Consider the following 18,773-nt stretch of genomic DNA (forward strand, 5'->3'; position numbering starts at 1 on the left):
CAACAGAAAAGAATGAGCTTCTGCACCGACTTGGATAAATCTCACAGGTCTTGTGTTGAGCAGAAGAGTCACGAACGAGACAGCCCGGCCTGTATGATTCCGTGAATATGAAATTCCACAGCAACATTGGTGGAGGTGGCGGGAGTCAGAGGAGGCGTGACCTCGGTGGGGTCCTGCCTGGGAAGGGTTACTGGGGGGCTGGGGGGCTGGGAGTGTCCTTTATCTTGATCTGGGCGGTGGCTACACAGTGAGCACACATGCAGACTTGTATCCTCCCGGACAAATACCAACAGCACATGGCGCGCCCTTTACCGCATTTACATCCAGTGAAGAAGAAAGTACTTGATCCAAGGAAGGAAAGGAGGAAAACAACAGAAACGACCCGGGATGGTGCGTGTGCACCGCAGGCAGACCCTCCGAAACGAGGGCTCCAGCTTTGCGCCCGCCGCGGGCGCTGGCCCGCCTCTGCCCCAGCTTCTCACTGTCAGCCACTGTGAGAGGTCGCAGCCCTCCGCAGAGGGCCCCCAGGTAGTGGGGGGCAATTGAAGGTCGTGGAGTCAGGAGGCCTGGGCCGAGCAACGGCCCTGCCGGTCCGGACCACCCAGAGCCAGCCTGGCCGCGAAGGGGACACCCAGGGCGGCTGTGGCCCCAGATGACGCAAAGGACACGCAGGGTGCGCAAGGCGCCACAGCCTCGCCCGGCCGTGTCGTCCTCTTATCAGCCAACAGGGGCCTGGGCAGGCACCCCGAAAGGCACCCCAACTCCCAGACAGGCGCCCCAGGCGTCCCAGGGGCCAACGTCCCCAGACAACCCCTAAAGCCCACCCGGCATCCCCTGGATAACGCGAGCAGCGGGCAGGCCCCAGAGGGCGCTGACCAGGCGTCTTACTGAATGAGCCTGTAGTACTGCTGGGTCAGGTCCTTCCACTCGTCCTCCGTGAGGTCCTTGGTGGCGTCTTCAGAGAGGTCGATGTCCTCGTGCTCCAGCCGCCCCAGGTAGGCCTCGCACGCCCTGCACGCGACGTCCACCAGCTGCCCTGAGAGCCCTGTGAGCCTCGATCCCATGCTCTGAGGAACTGAAACCCAAGGACAAGCACGTGGGGCCTGGGCCACCACCCGCCCCCATGCAGCGGCACCACTGGGGGCACAGGCAAAGGCCACCCCACCTGTCTGTGCCTCAGGGTCTCACGGTGAGGGCTCTCGCTTCTCTGGGCAGCCGCCCTGGATGCCACACCTGGGCCTGGGCAGGTAACCTTTCCCCTCCCGCAGCTGCCCCCCACTGCACCGTGCCCCCTTCCCCCTCCCCCGCCCCCCCGCCCCCTCCGACTAGACTCTCAGCCCCTCGGGTGGGAATGAAACGGCACTTCTGATGAGCTCTCCACAAAACCTCTGCTTCTGAGCACATACTTGGTCCTCAGTGAGAAAAGAACAGGTATTCGTGGACAGCCCTGCAGTGATGCCTGCCAGCCCTGCGGGAGGCTGGGGGAGCACCTCCCTGTACGTCTAGCACTTCTCAGAGCCCCAGCATGTGTGGGCTTTGTGGCTCTGAGCATCCGACCTCTCACACAGCACCCTCTCCTTCTGGAGCCCGTAAGCCAAGATCGCTGTTGGTCTGGGGAGCACTGAACACAGGGAGGCCCCCGCCCAGGTGAAGGCAGACCTCATGCACCTGGCCCCCACCTCACGTGGCGGCCTGCCCCACACACAAAGCCAGCGGTCCCCAGGCTGGATGCGGAGATGGGGTGAGAGCTGAACCCTGTCGTGGGGCTACGGGGCAGGAGCCTGCAGAACAAGGCTGCTTGGAAGGTGTGTGGAGACACCTGCACAAGCCCCAGGCACAGCCACTGAGACGGCAGCCCTGATGGACCCAGCGGCCGCCAGCGAGCACGGACCCGGGAGAAAGCGCTCGAGCTTTGCGGTTGCTGCAGAGATTACAACATGCATTTCTTAAATGTGCTGAGGTGAAATTCACAAAATATAAAAATAACCATTTCAAAGTGAAAATTCACTTCTGGTGTCCAGCATGTAAGGAGCCTGGAAGCTGCCACTCCACCCCAACAGCAGGTGAAAACCTGAACAGACCGGAAAATCACCAGCTGTTCTTAGATCTGTCCGAGAACTGAGGTCACAGGGCAAAAGCCTGCCCCAAACTGGCGAGACGGATGGGCAGGTACAGAGAGTCACCAGAGCAGAAACCTGTGTGGGAGCCGGCACCAGGGAAGGAAACCCACCTGCTGCCATGGACGAGTTGGGAGCCGGCGCCAGGGAAGGAAACCCACCTGCTGCCATGGACGAGTTGCTGGAGGCTCAGCGTGGACAATCCTGAGACTTAGAAGCCCCAGGGCTCGTCTTTAGGGGCCCCGTACTTTTGTCAGTTTTACCTCCAAGAGTCTGACCTGGGGGTCACAGTGAGTATTGGAGGAAAATCCCCTCGTGTTTCTGACGGGAGAGGAGGAAAGGAACACTCTGTTCCTAACAAGGATGCCCTCAGGAGAAATAGTCACCAGAGTGTGACCTGCCAGGGTTTGATCAGGGCCTAATCAACGCTGGGGCAGGAAAATACCCAGCTCCGCCGCCTCTAGCCATCCTATCCCACCAAAGGGGGAAACAAGGAGAAGCGGTGGTGAAGGTCACAGTCCACGGGCACAGGCTCAGCAAAGACTGAGGCCTGGTCACAGGACTACAAAGCACTGTATCAGACAAAAAAAAAAAAGAGGGGATTTTTTGCCAGTAGACTTGGCTTGCAAGAAATGTTAAAAGAAAGAAATCCTTAGGAGAGAAAAAAATGGCATAAATCAGAAACTCAGATCCACATAAAGAAAGGAAGAGCATTAGAGAAGGAATAAATAAAGGGAAAATTAAAACTTTAGTTTTTTAATCCTTAATTGATCTGACAGAACATAATAATTTAATAATTATTATTAAAAATAAAAATAGAAAAAATATATCCAGATTATAGCTTATGGATAAGTGAAATAAATGACAGCAAAGATACAGGGCACAGGAGGGAGGAATTAGGAATATTTTGTTATAAAATATTCCCATTACTGTAAAGTGGTCATGTTACTTGAAAATGCAGTTTGATTCATTGTAAATGTATATTGCAAACTATAGGACAACCACTAAAAAAATTTATATATATCTATGTATATCTGCTATGCTAGGAAGAGAAAGAAAATGAAATCATACAAAATGCTCAATTAAAACCACAAGAGGCAGAAAAAGAGTAGAAAACAATAGGAACAAAGGACAAGGGCAACGAATAGAAAACAGTAATAAATATGGTAGCTGTTACTCCAACCATATCAATAATCACTTTAAATGTCAACGATTAAATGTATCAATTAAAAGAGATTATACAGTGATCAAACAATAAGACCCAACTGTGTTTTCAACAAGCATTCCACTGTAAATGAAGACACATATAGATTAAAAGCAAAGGGATGGAGAGAAATATACCCTGCTAACACTAATAAAGGAAAGCAGGAGTATCTATATTAATTTCAGACAGAACAGACTTCAGAGCAAGGAAAACCAGCAGGGATGAAAAGAATGTTACATGATGGTGAAGGGGTCAATACACCAAGAAGACATAGCAACACTTTACATGTACGTGCCTAACAACAGAGCATCAAAATACATGAGGCACAAACTGATAGAACTTCAGGGAGAAATAGATGAGCTCTATTAGAGTTGGAGACTTCAACACCCCTCTCTCAGAAATGGATAGATTCAGCAGGCAGAAAATCCGTAAGGACGTAGGTGAACTCAATAGCACCGTCAATCAACTGGATATAATGGACATCTATACAGTACTTCATCCAACAACAGCAGAATACACATTCTTCTCAAGCTCATTTGGAACAGTTCCCAAAATAGGCCACTTTGGGGCCATAAAACACACCTTAACAAATGTAAAAGAATAGAAATCATAAAATATATGCTCTCAGACCACAATGGATTAAACTAGAAATCAGAAGATACAGATAGCTGGAAAACTCCTCAAGTATGTGGAGACTAAACAACATACATCTGATAACACATGAGTCAATGAAAAGAATCCCAAGAAAAATTTTAAATATTTAGAACTGAATGAAAATAAAAATACAATTCATCAAAATTTGTGGGATGCAATGAAAGCGGTGCTTAGAGGGGAATTTATAGCACTGAATGCATATATTAGAAATGAAGAAAGATCTGAAACTAATTATCTAAGCTGTTATCTTAGGAAGCCAGAAAAAGAAGAACAAATCAAACTCAAACAGAAGAAAATAAATAATAAAACTTAGACCAGGGACTTCCCTGGTGGCACAGTGGTTGAGAATCTGCCTGCCAATGCAGGGGACATGGGTTCAATCCCTGGTCCAGGAAGATCCCACATGCCACGGAGCAACTAAGTCCATGTGCTGCAACTACTGAACCTGTGCTCTAGAGCCCGCGAGCCACAACTATTGAGCCCACGTGCCGCAACTACTGAAGCTCGCACGCTTAGAGCCCTTGCTCCACAACAAGAGAAGCCACAGCAGTGAGAAGCCTGTGCACCGCAACAAAGAGTAACCCCCACTCACTGCAACTAGAGAAAGCCCACGCGCAGCAACGAAGACCAAACACAGCCAAAAATAAATTAATTAAATAAATAAATTAGAAAAAAACACAAACTTAGACCAGAAATCAATGAAATTGAAAACGGGAAATCAATAGAGAAAATAAGTGAAACCAAAAGCTGGTTCTTTGAACACATCAATAAAATTAATAAGCCTTTAGTCAGGTTAACTAAAAACAAAAAAGGATGGATGACATAAATTACTAATATCATAAAACTAAGAGGAGACATCACTACAGATCTCATGGACATTAAAAGGATAATAAAGGAATACTATGAACAACTTTATGCCGACGAATTTTATAATCTAGGTGAAATGGACTGATTCTTTGAAATATACAATCTGCGAAAGCTCAAAGAAGAAGAAATAGACAATCTGAATAGTCCTATACCTACTAAAGAAATCGAATCAATGGTTAACTTTCCAAAACAGAAGGCACCAGTCCTAGATGGATTCACAGGTGAATTCTACCAAACATTTAAGGAAAAATGTATACCAATTCTCTACAATCTCTTTCAGATGATAGAAGCAGGGGGAGTACTTTGTAACTCATTCTCTGTGGTCAGCATTACCCTAATACCAAAACCAGACAATGGTATCACAAGAAAAGAAAACTGTTGACCAAAATCTCTCATGAACATATTTGCAAAAATCCTCAACAAAATATTTGCAAATTAAATCTAACAATTTATAAAAAGAATTATACACCATGACCAAGTCACATTTATCCCAGGTATGCAAAACTGGTTCAGCATTCAAGAATCAATTAATGTAATCCATCATACCAACAGGCTAAAGAAGAAATATTACATGATCATATCAATAGATGCAAAAAAAGCACTTGATAATATTCAACACCCACTTATGATAAAAACTCTCAACAAACTACGAATAGAGGGGCTTCCCTGGTGGCACAGTGGTTGAGAGTCCACCTGCCGATGCAGGGGACACGGGTTCGTGCCCTGGTCCGGGAGGATCCCACATGCCGCGGAGCGGCTGGGCCTGTGAGCCATGGCCGCTGGGCCTGCATGTCCGGAGCCGGTGCTCTGCAACGGGAGAGGCCACAACAGTGAGAGGCCCGCGTACCACCAAAAAAACAAACAAACAACTAGGAATAGAACATCAAGTTGAATATCCTCAACTTGATAAAGAATATCTACAAAAAACCTACAGCTAACATTATACTTAATGGTGAGAAACTAGAATCTTTCCTACTAAAATCAGGAGCAAAGCAAGGATGTCCTTTCTCAACACTCCTTTTCAACATCATACTGGAAATCCTAGCTAATGCAATAAGACAAGAAAATTAAAAGTAAACAAATTGGGAAAGAAGAAATAAAACTTTTTATTCAGAGATGACATGATTGTCTAGGTAGAAAATCTAAAAGAATTAACAACAAAAAAACTTCTGGAACTAGTAAGTGGTTATGGTCAATCACTTTCCTATACACCAGCAATTAATAATTGGAATTTGAAATTAAAAACAAAATACCATTACATTAGCACTCCAAATATGAAATAAATACATAATTAAATCTAACAAAATATGTACAAGATCTATATGAGGAAAAGTACAAAACTCTGATTACTTAAATCAAAGAAGAACAAATTAATGGAGAGATATTCTATGGTCATGAATAGAAAAAACTCATTGTCAAGATGTCAGTTCTTCCCAACTTGATCTATAGATTCAAAGCAATCCCAATCAAAATCCCAGCAAGTTATTTTGTGGGTATTGACCAACTGACTCTAAAGTTTATATGGAGAGGCAAAAAAATCCAGAATAGCCAACGCAATGTTGAAGGAGAAGAACAAAGTTGGAAGATTGACACCATCTAAATTTGAGCTTTACAATAAATCTACAGTAATCAAGATAGTGTGGTATTGGTGAAAAAGAGACAAATAGATCAGTGGAATAGAGAGCCCAGAAATAGACCCACACAAATATAGTCAACTGACCTTTGACTAAGGCACAAAGGCAATACAATGGAGCAAAGATAGTCTTTGCAAACAAATGGTGCTGGAACAAATGGATATGTGCAGGCCAAAAAGAAAAAAAGAATCTAGATACAGACCTTACACCCTTCATAGAAATTAACAGAACATGGATCATAGACCTAAGTTGAAACACAAAGCTATAAAACCCCTAGAAGATAACATAGGAGAAAATCAGGATGCACTTGGGTATGACGACGACTTTTCAGATACAACACCAAAGGCACAATCCTTGAAAAAAATAATTGATAAGTGGGACTTCACTGAAATTTACAACTTCTGCTCTGTGGAAGACATCATCAACAGAATTAGAAAACAAGCTGTAAAGCTGGAGAAAATATTTCCAAAAGACACATACACTAAAGTACTGGTACCCAAAATATGCAAAGAACCCTTAAAACTCAACAATAAAACAAACACCCCGATTTAAAACTGGAGGGAAGCTGAACAGACTCCTCACCAAAGAATATATACAGATGGCAAATAAGTATATTAAAAGATGGTTAACGTCATATATTGTCAGGGGAACGCAAATTAAAACTACAGTGAGACACCACTACACACCTACTAGAACAGCCAGGATCCAGAGCTCTGACATCACCAAATGCTCACCAGGATGTGGAGCAACAGGAACTCTCATCATTGCTGGCGGGAGCACAAAACGGTGTAGCAACCACTTTGGAACAAGCTTGGCAGTTTGTTACCAAACTCAGCATACTCTTGCCATATTACCCAGCAGTCGTGATCCTTGGTATTTACCAAGTGAGTTGAAAGCTTACAGCTGCACAAAAGCCTGTATGCAGCTTTAATCATAACTGCCAAGACTCGAAAGCACCCAAGATGTCCTTCAACAGGTGACAGGATGAACAAACTCTGTTCCATCCAGACGGTGGAATGTTAGTCAGTGCTAAAGAGAAATGAGCTATCAAGGCATGACTTAGGGAGGGATTTGAGGAGGGGCCTTAAATGCACATTAGTAAGTGAAAGGAGCCTGTCTGAGTCATATATGCTGTATGATTCCAACTGCATGACATTTTGGAAAAGGCAAAGCTGTGGTGACAACAAAAAGATAAGATGTTGGGGGGCAGGAGGAATGCACAGGCCGACCACAGAGGATTTTCAGGGCAGTGAAACTACTCTGAAAGATACCGTATCAGTGGATACATGTCATTATACATTTGTCCAAACCAAGAGGGAACCCTGATGTAAACTGTGGGGTCTGGGTGATGATGACATGTCAGTGTAGGTTCATCACTTATAACAAATGGACCATCTGGAGGAGGATGTTGACACAGGGGAGGAAAGGGCAGAGGGTACACGGGACACCTGTACCTCCTGCTCAGCTTCGCTGTGGACCTAAAACTGTTCTGTGAAAGTGAATAACAACAAAAAGGACTTATCTGGGTCTTGTAGGCCTAAACCCACGGTGGCCCACGACTCCCTACATGACCCAGGAGCGCCATTCCCATGGCATTCTGCTGGAAGAGACTGGGGGTCGGGCAGAGCTGCAGCCCCACCCTGGATGCACAGCTCCACGGCCCCTCCCGTCACTGTCCTCCCGTGGTGCCACGGCCTTGGCCACGCCGAGGCGGCACACACCTCGCTTGTTGCTGGGGCCACTGTCACTGGCCTCTTCCTTCCAGCCCTTGGGTGTGCTCCTGCTGCAGTTCTGGTGGCTGACCACCCACTTGAGGATGCTGGAGGCCACCGTGCGCCGGAAGTCGTCTGAAAGGACACCAAGCCTCACCCCCGTGCCTGCGCTGGGGACGGGAACTCAGCCAGCGCCAGCCATTCCCAGCCCGGCATCCCACTGCGTGCGGGGGCCTCACTCCTGCCTCAGAGCCCTCCGGGGGCCGGGCGCTCCCCCACCGTCCACACCCTCCACCTCCACACTCATCCTCCCTCCTCTGCAGAGGGGAGTCTCTTCCACCCCAGGACCTCCGCCCCAGCTGTGCATCCACCCTGCCTACAGGCCAGAGGCAGGATCCACGCACCCCGTTTCCTGCCCCTCTCCTGCACCCCCAGGGCCACGGTCTGTGGGCACCGTCACCACCTCTCCCTGCCCCCGTGTCCTCAGCCCTGCACAGAGGGATCCTTCTAGAAGAGCTCCCTGCTGACAGCACCGGGACCCTCCCCATCACACGAGCCCCTTCGGACCTTCCTGGACATGTTGGCTCCCACCGCTCTAACTGCGGGTGGCTGGGGGCCCTGCTGTATCCACCAGCGCAGAGGCAGCTCAGGGTCCCCCAGACCCAGGCTTGGAGCCAGGCTGCCTCTGAGCGCCTGTCACATGCCAGGGGCAGCGGCCAGGGGAGGCTCGCCTCCGTGAGGGGCCTGGGAGGCAAGGCTGCTCCCCACCCCAAGTAGCTGGATATTCCAGCAACTTCTCTCCCAAACCTGCTCCTTCCCCACGTCAGCTGAGGCCATCCTACCCGGCATCCACCGGCCTGGCACTACTGCTGCCCTGGAAACACCCAGAACCTGAGCCCCCCACGCGGCCCCTCACCCACCCCCCTCCGTCCATCAGAACACATGCTCCTGACATCACCAGCCCTCTGCCCGAGGACGTGCGGGCACACTGCCTGCTGCAGGGCTGGCCTGGAGCTCCCCAGCCAGCCGCCCTCAGCCCCCCTCTCCTCTGGGTCTCCGCCCGGCGCCCCATCTTGCAAGGCCCCTGCTCACAGCCCTGCCCCCGCTGCGCTTCTCACCTCTGCCCCCGCCCCGCCCCTGCCTTGTCCTGCAGCTGGCCATTGGCTCCTGGGAGCCCCGGCCTGGGGTCAGGGCACAGGGCAGGGGTGCTGGGCAGATGCCGCTCTCTACAGCCCCCCAGACGGGCGCTCAGGAAACACGGGTCCCCCCCGAACGACCCCCTCCCTGCCTGCCCTGCCCTTCTCCTTCTCTCTCCTGTGCCTCCAGGCAGATCGAACCAGGCACCAGCCTTTGTCCCCAGCCCAGAGGCCGTCGTCCCCGTGTGCCCCAGGCACCCAGACCCAGGCCCAGCACCACCCCCATGCCGGCCTCTCCCAGAAGCCCCGTCAGAACCAAGCTGCTGACACTTGGCCTCCTGCCTTGCAGACGCTGCCCATGGAAGTTTCTAGACTGGCTCCTACCACGTGAAACAGAGCTGAGGTCCCAGGTGCTGGGATGGGGCCGGGCCCTCCGCCATCACCCCACCCCCACCCCCAGCCCTGCGGCCCCTCCTGCAGGAAGGTGGGCCAGAAAGAGGCCCCGCCGGGTTTCCGGGCCCAATGCTCAATGCCAGGCGCCTCGGCCGGGCCGCCAGCCACTCACCCAGGAACTCTCGTTTCTCGCTCTCGGTGCAGAGGCCGTAGCAGCGTGGGAAGAAGGAGTCGGGGTTGGCCTGGACGTACCACGGCAGGCTCCGCAGGCTCACGCACAGCCCGATCTCCAGAGACAGCGGCACGTCAGGCCCGCCGGCCACGCGCCAGGCCAGCTTGGACCACTCTTAGTGCCCACGGGCCTGGCTGGGCAGCACCGGCTCCAGTGGGCTCCCGCGAGGGCACCTCCTGGAGCCGCCCCTCCCCAGCCGCCCGGCCCCACTGGGCCGTCCGCATCGCCCACACCCGGAAGGACACCAGCGGCCCAAGGCCTGGCAAGGATGTGGGGGGGGGGGCCGGAGCCCTACAGGGAGCCCCGGGGGCAGCCGTGCACTTCATCCCTGCTCCTCTGTCACCCTTGAGGGTTTAGGGGACGGTGCCCTTGTTGTCAGGGAAGCCCCTTTACCCAATCGCTCCCAGGGGGTACACACAGGCCTGTCCCTCCCGGGCTGGCCCCGCCCCTAGCCTCAGCCCTCAGGGTAAATGGGGAACGGCTGCCTGGACTGGCTGGCGGCTGAAAGGGGGAGAGGGCAGGAAGTGCCCGTGTGGCAATGCCCCCTGCAGTTGGAAGTCACAGCGCAGGTGAGGGTGGCCCGGCCCCCCTGGGATCCGGAGCCCCTCCAGGGCCCAGAGCCTGGGTCGGGCTGCGGTGTCAGCCGTCACCTGCCCTGTCTTGGGCTTGGCCTGTGCGCTTGGGGCCACCCAGGGACACAGGGCGAGGGGCACAGGGGCTCTGGGGGGCGGTCTGAGGGCAGCAGCACGGAGCGGCTCTGGACTCTGCTGCCGGGCCAGGCCAGCAGGAGGCTCCAGTCCTGGAGAGGCGCCCCCAGGGAACCGGTCCCCGAGTGGCGCGCCCGGCTCCGGAGGTGCTGGCATTTCAGGAGGCGGGGTGCTGCCCCGCCTGCGCCCCCAGCCCTCCCACTCACCTTGGTGGTGAAGGACGCCGTCTTCCCGTAGTGATTCAGCATCTGGTCGCAGCTCAGGCTGTGATAGTCAATGATGTCCCTTTTGATTGTCCAGAGGAAGTATGGTGTTTCATTTTTTACCAACCTGGACTGGCAAGAAAAAACCTTCATCCACACCCAGCACCCAAGGCTCACGTCTCTGACGATGGGACACGCCAAGACTAAAGGAACCGGGGTTTAGGTGAGAAGCGGCGTGTGATTTCTGCGACTCCCATCCTGACTGCGGCCTCGCGCGTTCCTCGAGGGTCTGCCGCGGGCTCACGTGGGAGCTGCTACCACACAGGGCTTCCGATGGCACAGGGGTGGGGGGCTTCGGGGTCTGGGCTGCAGGGGCCCCGAGTGAGGTCTGAGCTGCGCCCCCCATGGGTGCCCACGCTGGCCGCAGGGACACACCACGTGTGGACCTGGGAGAGTCCCCGTCCCTGGCCGCCGGGACACAGGCTCCTCCGCTGCCCCCGCACCTTCAGAATGCAGGGGCCCATGAGAGCAGCTGTCATTTGTCACAGTGTGTGAGGAACCGTCGTACACGGAAGTTTAGACAGAGGCTTGGTGGCCACCCGGGCGCCCGGGACGAGAAACGGGTGGGTGACTGGGGTGTCCTTGGTGTCTGCACTTTTGTGTTTACAAAACTGGCATGTTTTTGGTCAAAATTTCTAACCATACAAAGAGATACTAGGAAAGGGAAAGATTCTCCAAAATCCTACCCTGGAGATGACCCGGACACCCTTTGTGGTCACTGTCTGCAGACAGCATATCAGGACCACCTAAGCCCCCGTGACTCAGGTCAATCGACCTTGACCCCTGTGTTCCGGCAGGACTGGCTCCCCCCACCCGACAACAGCACTGTTGCTGGGGGGTGCAGGGAGGGGGCTGCTGGGGCCCAGGCCGCCAACGCCACTTCCAAAACGCACCCACCCAGCTCCCTGAACGCTAGGCTCGAGCCCTTGGTCCTCGTTCCCGCTCTCAGAGTGACATGTACAGCTCCTGCTGCCACCTTCCCGTGTAAGTGTCATTTGTCACACTGTGTGATGAACCGTCGTACACGGAAGCATAGACAGCAGCTTGGTGGCCCCCCGGGCACCTGGGGTGAGAAACGGCCTTCGGTCCAGAGCTGACGCTCCTGCGCAGGCCCGGCCCCCTGCACCCACCCCTGCCGACTGCCCACGCCCCCTACCCGCGGACAGCCCCCCAGCCTCACGGTCGACTTTCACAGAAAGGAATCCGCTCTGGGAACTTGCAGTGATGGGCTCCCCGGCCTGTCGGGGCCTTGCCCGTTTCTATTGGACCGTCATCTGCTCCTGACCTGTGAGCGCGTCACATGTTCTGAGTACCAGATCTTTTAACTCGTAAGCCCTGCAAGTGCCTCCCCGAGCGGCTCGTCTTTTCGTTCTGTTCACGGGTCACGTGAGGGACAGGAGCTCTTCAGCGCGGCCAACGCGCCGCGCTTAGCTCGCGGTGGACGCTGTTTGGTCTTGTTTTAACTTTCTTCCCTCCCCTTGAGTCGCAGTGACCCTCTGTTATCGGCCAGCAGAGCCCTCCCGGGGCAGCACAGCTCTGCAAAGCCCACCCCTGATGGCTGACCTGCCACCAGGGAGCATCAAGGCCCGGGAGCTGGGCCCTGTGGCAGCTGCCCCGCCCCGCAGGCAGGCGCTGCGTCCAGCAGACTCCACCACCACCGCCGCCGCCTGGGGCTGTTCTGATCCTGTCCCACAGGGTTTCCACAGGCCCAGCTTGCCTGCCCACAAGTGGAGGCACACACGTGGACACTCAGAAACACGGGGCACACGGACGCACACACGTGCACACGCATGCACTCGCGCGCATGTCCTCGAGGCCGGGCGTGACCGTGGCTTTGCCACATCTCCCCCCGCAGGACACGGCACAAAGGCAGGTAAACGTCAGCCGAGACCCCTCCAGAGCCCACGGGACCTACCATCACATCGTGGATGTCGTCTGTTTTCCTCAAAGCCACTTCTTGACTTTCTTTGCCTTCAGCATGTTTGTTTTCTGCAAACACAACACACAGGAGATGTCAGTGCATCATGGCCGGAAGGCGTGACCACAGCCGGGCCCACGACAGGGCCCAGTGCGGAGCAGGTGCCCCCGTGGGTCCCGAAAGGAGCAGGGTCGAGTCAGGCTCGGGTGTCCACCGCGTGGCACCCCTGCCAGGGGCCGTGCCAGGGTCGGGGACCCGGGACGTGGGCAGGGCTGTGAGCTGGGTCTCAAGCACCGTGTGGGACAGGGCCCAGCGCAGACCCTGGAGCCAAGAGGATGAAGACTTTGTGCAGAGCAGGGGGCAGGCACAGGTGGGGTCAGGGAGGACCCGTGACCAGGGGCTGGGTGCAGCGGGCACTGCTAGGGGCCAAGCATGGGGCAGAGGAGGGACAGTCAGGGCCAGGCCGCTAAAGGACGATGAACACCATCCAGACACAGGAGGAGGTCTGGGCATGGACGGTGGGACACCAAGAAGTGACCAGTACCAGGGTTTGAAAGGGCTCGCCAGTGCCCGGACGCCTGGGGTGGGGGCCGGGAGGTGACTCCTTCCCCAAGGGCGAGGCCACAGCACAGGACCCGCAGAATCGACTCACGTCTGGGTCCTCGTGACATACACACAAACCTCTCACACCAAAACACAAGACACCTCCAGTACTCTACCTGGCGCTCCTTCCCCTTCGTCTTTGACACTCGGAACGACCCTGGGCAGAAAGTGGAACCTCTTCTCCACCCAGCCCTTCCTCCGCAGGGAGGCCCGGATCACCGGGGAGTGTCCGTAGATGGAGAAGATCTTCTTTTCCTTGAATTGCAAGAGTGTATTTGAAATTAAAGAATTGAAAACGAGTTAATTTTGTCTCTGCAAGAGGAGTCTACTCTCAGGATGACACAGGCTGCACCGGCGGGAAGACACCTGTGTTCTGCTCTGAGAAAATCCCCCAGGAGCGTTGGGACGGCCGACGGGTTGGGGCCGGGCAGCCCCCGGGCAGGCCCACTCCGCCGTGTGTGTGCCTGCTGCCCCAATCGTGGAGGCCAGGAGGCACAGCACAGCCAGGACCTCCATGCTTCCTGAGGCTCAGACTCCAGCTCAGGGCAGCTCCAGGTCTGAAAGGCGGGATGCAGGACAGGGCCCGAGGGCCTGTGCTCTGCGGCTTTCTTTTCTCTGCAAAGGTGACCGCCCCTCATGCCTGGGGTGGGGGAGCTGCTCGAGGTTTGAGAGGAGAGGGGGGAACAAATGCCCACCAATGGCTGGAGGGGCAGTGCGAACTGCCCAGGGCCAGCACCAGGGGAGCTGGGGGCTCTGCCCATCACTGTGGGAATGAGGCCAGCTGCCAGGGGCCAGGCAGGGAGCTGGTAGCTTGCATCCTCTGCCTTCCCAGATGAGGGACAGAGGGCAGGAGAGTGATGGTCATGCTGGAGCCCCAGGGCCCATGCTGCTGAGGACATAGCCTGGACACATCCGTTGGATGGGGTCAGAGGGCAGCAGCTGCAGGGCAGGGTCAGGGAACAGGGGTATGGTCAGCAGTGAGCTTAGGGCCTCATGAGCTTAGGGCCTCATTAGCTTGTGAGAGCAAGAGGGGAGGCCAGGGCAGCAGGGGGAGGCGGCTCAAACTCACTAGGGTCCCTAACAAGACTCTGAATTTGAAAGACAGATTATCCTGGGTGGGCCTGACCTAATCAGGTGTGCCGCTTAAAAGAGGGTCCAGGATTCTCTCAAGTCAGAGATTGAAAACAGCAGAGACTGTCTCTCTCCACTGCTGGCTTTGAAGAAGGTGCCACAAGGAAATTAATTCTGCCAACAAGCTGAGGAAGCTTGGAAGCAGGTCCTTCCCCTGTTGAGCCTTCAGATGAGACCCCATCTGGCTGATGCTTCATTTCACCCTTGACAGACACTGAGCAGAGGACCCAGCCTGGACCCCTGACCCACAGGAGATAATACGTGGTGTGTTTAAGCGGCTAAATTCATGGTGATTTGTCAAGCAGCATTGGTAGCTAACACGGGTCCCAGCAGGAAGACTGGGAACACATGCCAAGAACGTGTGGGCTTGTGGCCAGACGCTGAGAACTCAAGTCCCAGCGCCCACATGAAAGACCTCCAAGCCCCCTTCTAATCAGAACCTCAGTCCAAAGCCTGGCCTCACCCTCGACAGGGCCGTGCACCACGACAGGGGCCACTGTGAGGAGAGGCGGGCAGGGAGTATGACAACAGCAGGAATGTCAGTGCCCTGCAGCTCCAGCAAGACCTCCCAGCTGTGTCCAATCCTCTCCTTAACTGGAGTCGAACTGAATGGCTTCAGAAAATCTGATTAACTTTAATAAGTCAGCACAGTACAATACATAAGGGAACTACAAAAGGACAAAAAAGAGTACAAGATTTCTAACATAAGAGAGGGAAAATGGAATAATAAAAAGTAATCAGTCCACAAGGAGGCATGAAAGGAGAGGAAAACTGAACAGACAGTGCAAGCCAGATGAATGCAACATGATGGGAAAACACCAGTGTTTAATATAGATAAATACACAAAAGGCTCCAGTTAAAAGGTAAGGAGTGCCAGACTATATCTTTTTTTAATCTAAATCTATGTTGTTTACAGGAGAAAATCAGAAGCACAACCCTACAGATAGATAAAAAATAAAAGGATCTATATATGAGACAGAATAGCCTCTGGGACAAAGACACATCACTAAAGTAAAGAAAATCATCCCATAATTTAAAGCAAACGTTCAATTCACCAGAAAGATACATTTGCACCCATTAAGATGGCTATAAATTATATAGAGCAAAAACTGGCAGAAACACAAAGTAGACAAATCCCCAAGTACAACAGGATATGTAACATGCTTCTCCCAGTAAATTAGAGAACACAGAGAAAAAAATTTCAATAAGGCTAGAAGACTTCAACAACGCAAATAACACGCTCTACCCTGACGGCTGCGAATATAGCACTCTACATCAACTTTTATATAAATTAACAAAATGCTAGGTATAAAGCAGGTCTGAACACATTTCAATGGAATAACATTGTACCCATTACATCCTCAACCACAGGCAATCAAACTAGAAATCAATATCAAAATAACTAGAAAAAGAGCCACCAGTTTAGAAATTAAGAACCATAGTTTTAAGTAACACACAGTCAATGAAAAGCAATAATATGAATTATAAAATACTTTGAACTGAATCTCATCAAAAACACTACAAAATGAAATCTTTTGAAATGCAGCTAAAGCAGTACTTAGTGGGATGTTTGTAGCCCTGAACGTTTATATGTTTTAAGGTCTCAGAAGAAAATCTGAAGATTAAATTCTACTTATATGAAGTCCCAGAAAGGACAGTGGTAGGAAGCACAAAGGGCACATCCGTGGTTGCCAGGATTTGGGAATAACTAGGGCGGGAGGCAGCTTCCAAGGGGGCAGAGGTGCTGTCATGTCTGCAGGGGTTCATGCTGATGACATACGTCACCTGTGCTGTGCTTCTCTCTCCAGGTACATCCAGCCCATCACAGCCTGAGCTGTGCACTTATGATCTGTACACTCGCATGTGTGTGCTGTGCTTCAGAAGAAAGTTAAGGGAATGAGCACATTTCCACATGGTAATGTGTGTTGGCTTTGTCAGTGCTTCCCCACTGTCCCGGCCTGAGCAACGCAAACGCGTGATAAGGACAGAGGATCACGTTCTCAGAGGGGTAGCCGTGGAGCCACCTGCCCCCATTTGAAGAACGCTTGTCCTTCTTTATCTCCCCCAAATTCTCCCATTCTGCTGAAAGGTAGGCCTCCCCCTTGAGGAAGTGGGTGGGTATGCCAGCTGCCCCACTCGAGCCCCAGAGTTCCTCTCCTGGGCACAAACCCCTCTCACATGCAAGTGTCCTCACCGTGTCACCCGGGAGCCTGGGGCAGGGGGAGTGGATGGGAGGGGGTCTGTGAGGCACTAGGAGTCTGTCCCTTGTCTGGGATGTGTGTCCACAGCTGCAGTCACACGACTGCATGGCTGCAGGAGAGATTTTTACCGCGTATGTGTCTGCGTTTTTTGAATTTTGAAAGCATTACCTATTTCAAAAGTACAGCTGAAACATAAAGTAACTGGCAGAAGCCTCCACGCGGGGGCCAGGACTGCGGGGGCCGCCTCCCATGGGCGGGGGGGCGTCAGAGGCAACAAACTCACTCTCCAAATTCCAAAACGAATTTCTGTTCTTAAAAGTACCCCTCCCCCCGAGCCCCAAAGAGCATTTACCTTGATTGCCTTGTCCGTTAATTGTCTTGCTATTTTGTATTTGTCTAATTTGGGGGAAGAAATCAAGTCTTGGGAAATTCCTCGTTTTAATTCTACAAAAGAGAAACAGACATCAAGGCAAAGGGAAGAGCGAACAAGTGACATTCGGACTCAGGAGACACCAGCCTAATCCCCATGTCCAGCCCCCCACAGCACTCGGCCAGCCCTCAGCCTCTGCCTGGGCCAGACTTCCGGCCACCAGCCCCTCTGGGGTCCTCTCTGGACCCTGACCAGCAGACTCCCATCAGCACACAGCAAGCGTAGCAGCGTCCATATAGACGTTACAATGAAACCCCTCATCCCTGCACCTGCCCACTCCCTCCTCCACCTCTCGTCTCTCCTCTCACCACAGCGCGTCTCCTGGCTCCACCACAGACAAGCTCGGACCGAGGTCACACGTGCACAGGCCAATCCCGTGCTCACTCCCCGCGTCCAGGTCTCTGCCAGCACTGGACACTCAGCCGGCCAGTCCCTGCTCCCCTGAGCCCCGCTGTCCCTCCCTCACTGCCACCCCTTCTCTCTCCCCATGCCCTAACTGTGGCCAGGCCCAGGCCTGGACCGCAGACATCTGTGCTTCACCTCCCCGTCCACCCTGGGCCATCTCATCCCAGATGGTGGCTTGAATTCCACGGGGCAGATGCTCCTGCAATGTACACACCCCGGCAGACCATCCGACCTCTCGACGCCTCCTGGGCCCATGGTCTCTGGACGTCCAAAGAGCATCCCAGGTGGGCAGGCAGGCAGTGACACCCTGGCCACCCACCCACCTGCTCCACCTGCAGCTCCCTCCACCCCGTGGACCCCAGAGACCCACATCCTCGGAGCCAACCGATGCAGGCAAGGGAGAGCACCGAGGCCCTGAGCGGGGGAGGGGCTGCAGCAGCTGCCTGTCCACATGGAGAGGGGAGCCCTAGCCCCACCTGGGGACACACGGTAACTGGACGTGGGTCACAGGCGCAAGCGTGAAAGCGTGCACAGGAGCCGGGAGGGGCTCTCAGAGCCTCGGGCTAGGCAGCAAGTCCGAGATGCTCCACAAAAGCACTGACCATCGAAGCTAAAATGGGCAAATCAGACTTTATCAAAATTGAAATGTTCTTCTCGGCTAAGAAAACGAGAAGGCAAACCCTAGACTCGGGGAAAAAAAATACAATACATTCAACTGACAAAGCAGACACCAAGGTGCATCTGAGGGCTTCCACATGTGGGGAGTTCTGGACAGTCAGTTACAAACCAGAGCAGGGCTGGCAGGACCACCAGGAGGACACAGTAGCCTCAGCTGCAGATAGGCACAGGCACTGCCCTCGGTCACTGACACAACCACAAAGGTCAGTGAGGGTGAGGATTGAATGTGACTGTCCGCCCCTCACCTCACACGCACACAGAACACCTCGCTCCGTGGCCGCCATCCTGCCCATTCCAGGACACAGGGAACATTTATTAAAATTGACCACGGAGATGTTCTTAACCAATTTCAAAGGGACAGTAGCCACATAGATCATGTCCCCTGATCACAGAGCCGTGAAGTCAGGGAGTTTAATCAGAAGACAAAGTAACAACAGGAGATTAACACACATTTCACAAACGTGCTTCTGAATAACGCGCATCAAAGA

The 18,773-nt window shown here is 53.2% G+C and overlaps 1 protein-coding gene across 1 annotated transcript in view; it reads right to left on the reverse strand.

Annotated features, from left to right (window-relative positions):
- TTLL8 (tubulin tyrosine ligase like 8) overlaps positions 1-17,208 on the reverse strand; it is a gene marked incomplete at its 3' end in the record, with an annotated part of 50,894 nt that extends 33,686 nt beyond the window's left edge. Inside the window, 7 exon segments of the mRNA XM_082850479.1 lie at positions 889-1,075; positions 8,198-8,323; positions 9,890-10,004; positions 10,863-10,991; positions 12,835-12,908; positions 13,557-13,695; positions 17,125-17,208. Of these exon segments, the coding sequence (XP_082706605.1) occupies positions 889-1,075; positions 8,198-8,323; positions 9,890-10,004; positions 10,863-10,991; positions 12,835-12,837 (560 nt within the window). The 5' untranslated portion in view covers positions 12,838-12,908; positions 13,557-13,695; positions 17,125-17,208.
- Positions 17,209-18,773: the final 1,565 nt, after the last annotated feature.

This window comes from Leucopleurus acutus (assembly GCF_964270905.1).
Source record: "Leucopleurus acutus genome assembly, chromosome: 11".
Classification (NCBI taxonomy): domain Eukaryota; kingdom Metazoa; phylum Chordata; class Mammalia; order Artiodactyla; family Delphinidae; genus Leucopleurus; species Leucopleurus acutus.